The sequence below is a fragment of the Geospiza fortis genome, unplaced genomic scaffold (assembly GCF_000277835.1).
Source record: "Geospiza fortis unplaced genomic scaffold, GeoFor_1.0 scaffold298, whole genome shotgun sequence".
NCBI classification, from domain to species: Eukaryota; Metazoa; Chordata; class Aves; order Passeriformes; family Thraupidae; genus Geospiza; species Geospiza fortis.
Genome location: NW_005054506.1, coordinates 49,789 through 57,114, shown reverse-complemented (window position 1 = coordinate 57,114; position 7,326 = coordinate 49,789). Strand labels below are relative to the sequence as shown.

The following is a 7,326-nucleotide window of genomic DNA, read 5'->3' as shown; positions in this document are numbered from 1 at the left end:
GAGGGCGCAGGGGAGAGCCGCGCGGTCCCGCGGCCACCGCTCCGCAGGGGGGCGCCGAGGGCCCGGCCCTGCCGCCGCCGCTGCTGCTCTACAGCCCCTCCTGTGCTGCACAGCTCGGTTATAGGCTGGATCTGGCAGAATGGACTAACACCAGGCTCCTGCAGGTACTGCCCTGTGAAGCACTCGGAAGGGTTCCGAGGCCAGGACGAGGTGCTGCTCTGCCGCGCCAGGCAGTACTGCCGTGACCGCACTGTACTGCTGGGATGCGTTCTTGAGAGAAAGGAATCGCATGGTACTTGCTGCTCTGAATTGCCGCTTCTCTGCGCGTATACCATCTGCCGAACCCCGGTGAACCTATATGCAAGCTGCACTAAAGACCATTTATTTGAAATTTTCATTTATTTTAGTCAGTTCTTCTGAACTGGGTTCTCTCTGGGAATGTTTCTAGGGTTAAAGTTTGCAGGAAGAGCTTCAGATTGGGGTTTTTTCCCCCCTTGCAGTTGGTAAAGTAATGAAGCGGTTTAAATAATAAAAGCCTCCTAATGTTACCGAGGACTTAAAATTTGTGTTGTGGGAAAGACTTACTTCATAGAAATTATGTGCATTTCCTTTGAACTTGTTTTATCTCTATTTCTGTGCTTAAGTGTTTTGCAAAATAGTTCTATCGATCAGAGTTTGACTTCCACATTTTTTCACTTGCGGCATGTTTTAATGCTCAGATATTTGCCTTTATATCTAAAACTGTGAAAACAGTTTATTTAGTTTAATCAATTCACTAAAAGTAATTGTGGACATGCTATAGCTCTGCAGCCAACAGACTGAACTAGTAGTGTTATAGACTCTGGTTTTCAAGACACAAATTTTAGAATTTGAGATCGCTGGTTGCTTTGGAGGGTAACTAAGTCTCTTTACACTGATCTGGAGCAGCATCTAAATGAACTATGCTACTTAACAGCTGTTTTTATGATAATAAGTACATGAAAACTAGGTCATGGTATTGCTTTCTGTGAGCAATAATACAAGGATAACTTTCATTATTTAAAAAGATAATAGGAAAATTATATTTTTAAAGGTCATATTTGGAGACTAGTTTGGAAGAATTAGGTTCTTCTGGTAGTGGAAAAAAAAATTTAAGCTGATGCTAGGGGGAATACCTGAATAATGCATTTTGCTTTTTTTTTTTATTGCTTCCTCCATGTAAGGCAGGAAAGTTTTATTTTTTAAAAAATTGTTTTTAATTCTACACCTTTTTTTATTTTTCTGTCACTGAATCTCGGAACCCTTCCAGCTATGGAAGTGGTGGAAATGTGAGTGGATTGGAAAATGAGGATTAAAATTAACTTTAAATCCTTGACTGAGTGAGAGGAGAGAAAGAGTTTGATTAGCCTGAAAGAAAGCCTGTAGTTACGTACCATAAACTGTGCTCTGTCTGTGGTTTCAGGCACCATCCATTTCCATTTCACATACTGATACTTGCTGCTGTTTTAAACTCCCTGTTTTCTTGCTAACTTGCTGTCCTTGCCTTCTCTCACAACCCAGTTTCAAAAACATATTTTGAATATATTTTATATATATATTTTATAATCTTTTTCCTTCAAAAGATCCACACTGACACTTCTCACTCTTCATTGTCTGCCTGCTTTTAGCAAAGTTGTCTCTGGCAAAGGGAAACGAGAGACAGTCTTCCGGAAGGAAAAGGTTGCTTTTAGCTGCAAGCAGCCTGTAGTGAGAATGTGAAGTGGTTCTCCAGCAGATCAGTAGGAGCAGCAAAAGAGATGGCACAGTTTGATCTGGCCAATGTGGGTCTGTGTTCTGTGATAGCAAAGCGCCAGGAGGTTATTACTGTAGCAGGAGTTGAAGGTCTGATGGGAGAGGTAAGAGGAGGTGTCTGGAGGTGAAACTTCGGGTAGCGTGCCTGTTTCTGTCCTTTAAGGGGCATAGTCTGTAGAGGGAGCTGAAGAGGACTGGGCAGTTCCACTCAGGGTGCTTGTTGTGGAAAGGGGTCTGGATAAAGAACCTGGTGTTTGCCAGCTCATGTCAGGAGCTGCTGGATCTGGAGCATCTCTCTGAGACCCAGCTAAGACCCCTTCGAGAAGACAGTGTCTAACAGAAGAGGTCAAGGTGAGTTTCAAGGTGGAAAGTTGAAACATAAATAGTGGGAAATTGTGCAGCCCCGGAGGCAGGTGCATGAGGTGTCTGGTAAGGGTTCAAAGGGGTAACCTTTGTCTAGGTACTACTGGTCTCTTGCTTTAAGCTTACCCTGTTATGAGAAGAGAACTTTGTGACAGCGTTGCATGATCTGCTCAGAATCCTTTGTCTGCCTCATCCTGGAGATACAGAACTGTGAAGGACATTGCAGATTAATATTATTGAAGTGCCATGCAATCTAAGCTTTACTAGACAAAACAGGAGGAGCGTAATGTGCTGGTGGCTGCCTTGTCTAATGTAGATGTGTATATTTTGGTAAGGATTTTAATGAGGGATAAGAGTACCCTGATGCAGACTAATGAGGCCTCTTCAAGTGTCCTCTTTTCAATGCTTCCTCTGTACCATAGTTTGTGCAGTTTTTTTGCTTTATTTCAATGTTGCTGGAAAATGGATTGAAAGCAAGGAAAGGAAGGAAAATTTTGTAAAAGGGGAAGGAGAGGTTTTGTGGTTTAAATACTGTCTGTCTGGGAGAACTGGGTTCATCTTAATGTCGTTTGTTTCCATGGTGAAACTGGATGTATTACTTGAACTAGACCTGTCATAAGAGATGGGTAATTGTATATCCCTTGTTTGCTGTGTACTTACTCTAGTGAACTTTAGAGTTAGAAGAATCCTGAGTGTTTAAAGGTTCAATCAAGGGAAACTAATGCCAAGTGCTTGGAAATTTGTGTCTTTACTTGTAATCACGGATAAGTAATTTGATAGTGCTCAGGGAAAAGTGAATGAGCATATTTCCTTTATTGAATAGGGCTGAGATTTATGAGAAATATAGTAAGATGCTCTGTTGTGAAGTGTACAGAGAAGTCTGTGTGATAGAACCTCTCTACTTTTATCTTTTTCTTCCAGGCTTCTCCATGAAAAAAATACTACTTTTATCCATTGTAGGTACATTCGCTAATAGTGTTTTCCCTTCTCAGGGGGCCATGTTTTATTCTTTACCTTTAATAAAGATCTGGCAGCAAGTAAGGAAGAGGGGCCTTCGGTTCTTCTATATCATAGTCTGTGTGCAAATTCTGCAAAATGGATAGTTGGCACGAGGAAATTGTATTAAAATGGTACAGGAAAAGAGGAGTTGGACTGAGGGAGTGGGCAAGGAGAGAAATATAGATGAAAAGTCCTTGTTATTTACCCATCCTCCCTTCGTTTTAACTTGCAGATATCCTTGATTTGCAGAAGGCATCTCAAAATGTTGTGTCGAGCTGCTCTGAGCCCTCTTGTCCGTTCCCCTGGATGGTGCTTTGTCTCACCGCCACATGTCACCGCAGCCATTTCTCGTTTATGTATGTATGAGAGAAAGCACACATTTCTAACATGTTGGTCAGTATGTGTCTGGGCATGCCTCTGCTCTTTCCTATGCTGGAAGGAAAACCACCTCATTAACGTCATTGAAAACTTACAACCTTTGAAGTGAGCTGTAGTTGAAGCTCTACTTTCTCAATGTTACTTTCTCCCTTAACTCAGTAATATTCAGCTGGATGTCTGTATTTTTCTTTCTGACATACATTTCAAGGAAAAAAAAGTTGTAAAAGTACTGCTGCTGTAAAAAGTTCCTTATTTCAACCTCATACATTCCTGGAAAACAAGATCTGATTGTGTCTGCTCCTGCATTTTCAGATGTCTTGAGTAAAGCAAAGGGCAAAACTCAAATTTACTTGGATTAAATTCAAGTGGAAAGTGCAGGCAGGTTTTATATAGTTTAAATACATAGGTGCCCTGTTAATAGTTCTTCCCTGGAAACCTAATTTAAGAGAACCGTTCAGTGCCTGCTTGATTAATGGTCTGAAATACGAAAGGTAAGGATAGATAAACTCCATTAGATCAAGAGAGTAGCTGTTTACCATTGCATGCAAGAATTATTTCCCACTGGTCTGTCTGTTAATAGTTTTCTTTTATTAATAACTATATGAATTAGATGTTAAAATCTTGAAAATTCTAAACTTTTTATTTATGAGCTACAGCTCTGTTGACTTCTGTATTTGTAACATTTCTAAGTATTGCTCATTTTCTGAAGTCAGTAATTTTCACAGTGCTACCTATGAGAAGGTTGTTCCCAAGTATTGGTAGTATCCAGCAGTGGAGCGACTCCTGTCACTTCATCAGTTGTGGTCTAAAGCTGGAGTCATCATTTATGACAGGGATTTTTTTTTTGTTCTCCACTGTTTTCTGTTTGTTCTCCACATTTTTTTCCTGTTCTGTTCAGCTTGTGTGTTTTGAAATTCTGCTTCTTTACTCCTGAGAAGCAAGCCTTGTGCAGGCTACACAAAGAAGGATCTGCAGTTCCAAATACTGGAGTATGTTTCATATGTGTCCCTTTCTTTATTAAGGAAGTGAAACTGTTGACAGGTATGGGTTATAAAAACTGGAATCCCTTTAAGCCTACTTGTCCAAAACCTGGACTGGATGGCTATGTCAGTTCCTTCCTAATTGCATGTGGAGCAAATTCATGGACTTGCATCTCCGTAAATGTTTTACATGTGTAACGTGGGAGCCAATTTCACATCTCAGTGCAGTGTAAATGACTAAAAGACGTAGATTTATGTGGCCATAGAGCAAGAGTAATGATTAGGACTTTAGCGGGGATGAATTGAATTCTCTGCTTGTTCGAGAACTGTGGTCTTTTCCCTTATTTTTCTTTGAAAAAGTAAAGGGTTTCTTTTCAGATACTGGTTAGCTCTCAACAGCTACCTTCTTGGAACCTTCTAAACCCTGAAGCCAAGAGAACTGGAAATAAACTCCTTTCTGATTATACTGTGTAGGTTAGGCAAATACTAAATAGTAGTACTAAATAGTAAGGTGTAATGTTCACTGACTTGTAAAGATGCCTCTGCATCTTCAGATGATACATTAATTAGGGTTGACTAGAATAGAATAGTTAGTTGTAAGACACTTAAAGTGGTCAGCTAGTCCCACAGCCTGATTCTTCAGGACTGCCGAAAGCTAAAGCACACTCTGGGCATTGTCCAAATGCCTCCTGAACATTGACAGGCTTGGAGCACAAACACATCTTCAAGAGACCTGTTCAAGGGCTTAAACAACACCATGTCACCATGTGACTTGGAGTTCGTATATCTGTCATGCCCCTTCATTTTCCCTAGTTGAGCAATGTGCAAAAATACCTGGCTTAGAGATGTTGTAAAAGCTATGTTTCTTTTCTAAAAATCAGGCTTTCTGTGCTACTTCAGACAGGAAAACTCTCTGAAACTGTTATCTAATGAGGCGAAGCAAAGTAGATTGTTTTCAAATCTAGTCCTTGAGATGTAAGCTATATGGGCTTTTTTACAGTGTCTTTCAGTTTGGTATTCTAGATTCCCAGAGTCAGAGCTCTGTGTTGCATGGGATATTGCCTTCTGTACCTTAGGGATGGTTAATGCTGCTCAGATACTCCTGTTTCTCACTTTGTTTTAGTGAATTGAAAGCTAGCTTCTCATTCTCAGTTACTGGGAAGTGTATTGTGAAGGGTCAAAAGTCTCAGTGAAACACTTAAAACTGGTTTGGTTTTTTTTCTTTCTTTCTCTGTCCACAGATCTCCCTTGCCAAAGATTAAGGAATGAATCCATCCGTTGTTGGAGCAACATTCCATTTATCACTGTGCCACTCAGCCGTGCACATGGAAAATCATTTGCACACCGCAGTGAGCTGAAGCATGCAAAACGGATTGTGGTGAAGCTGGGTAGTGCTGTTGTTACTCGAGGGGATGAGTGTGGCTTGGCCCTTGGGAGGCTGGCTTCTATTGTAGAGCAGGTAATTCTGTGACTGAACATTTGTGTTTACTTCAGGTACTCAGTGACTGTTGGATGCTGCAGAAGATTGTAGTAAACCATCATAAAATATTGATACTCTTTAAAACAATATGTTAACCTTTCCCTGTTCAACCCTCTATACTGCAGTACTATAAACCACGTAACTCAGTAAATTGTTTTTTGGAGGTGTGGTGGGTTGCTCCTGACTATCAGCTAAGCATCCACACAGATTCTTGTTTGCTCCCCTCGCCTGCTCCCACCACCAGTGGGATTGGGAAGAAAACAGGTATAGCAAAAGTAAGAAAACTCATGGGTTGAAATAAAGATAGTTTAATAAGTCAAGGAGAGGGGAAAAGAAATCTGTGATGGCAATTGCTACCTCACACAAGCAGACCAATGCCCTGCTAGTTCTTGAGTTGTGGCCACCTTGGAAGATAACCTCCTGCATCTTGCTATTCTGCAACTCTCTTACTGTGTGTGACATTATATGATGTGGAAAGTCCCTTTGGCCAGTTTAAGGTCAGCTGTCTCAAATGTGTCCTCTCTGAACTTTGTGTCCAGCTGCTACCTTCCCTGCTGGGATCGAACATAGTGGAACAAGGAAAGCCTTGATGACAGTGCTAGTGCTGCTCCTCATGGGGGAAAGATGAGGCTTTGATGCTGTGCAAGCACTAATTAGCAATAGGCAAAACATTGGAATGTTACCAAAACTGTTTTAGAACTGAAATCTGAAACACAGTATCATACAGACCCCTGTAAAGAATGTTAACTCCATCTTGGCCAAACCCAGTATAGAGGGAGAAATCTGCACAGTGATGATTTTGTGCAATAAGTAAGACGTGGGGCATTAGTTGTCTGTAGTGGGAAGGTGGCGCTGAAGGATGTGAACTCTGCAAAATGAGTCAACCCTTCTTGATCACCTGAGCATTAGCAGAGTTCCTCCAAAGAAAAGCCTGAAACCTCATTACTTGTAGGAAAAACTGATGGGATCAACTCATGTATTTCTTCTCCAAAATGAAAGGATTATCTTGGTGAGCACTGGACATGTCCTTTCTGGGAAGTAAAGTTAAGCTAATACATTAAATTCATGTAAGACATTTAGCTTTGGGGCTTTGTAAGGAATCTGTCCAGATACATGTAAGGAAGTAGTAATCAAAAGCTTTACTGTTGGGAATTGGCCTCTTCACTTCTAGAATTCAAAGTTACTGTATAATGGTAGCTTTGGGAATGGATGGATTTAAGTATTTTTCTGTCACAAAAGCTGGTATTGTGAAAAGAAGGTTTGTAAGAAGTTATAGATTGCATGCAGTCCTTGGCATAGCTTCCAAGTGGCTAGGAAAGTGTGCAGAAGTATCATGAAGGGCGATTGCCCTTCATT

At 40.9% G+C, this 7,326-nt stretch overlaps 1 protein-coding gene across 1 annotated transcript in view; it reads left to right on the top strand.

Moving 5' to 3' along the window:
• Positions 1–167: 167 nt before the first annotated feature.
• Positions 168–7,326, top strand: part of LOC102035419 (delta-1-pyrroline-5-carboxylate synthase) — a 26,614-nt gene continuing 19,455 nt past the window's right edge. The window contains 3 exon segments of the mRNA XM_031063462.1: positions 168–292; positions 3,365–3,488; positions 5,732–5,949. Of these exon segments, the coding sequence (XP_030919322.1) occupies positions 3,395–3,488; positions 5,732–5,949 (312 nt within the window). The 5' untranslated portion in view covers positions 168–292; positions 3,365–3,394.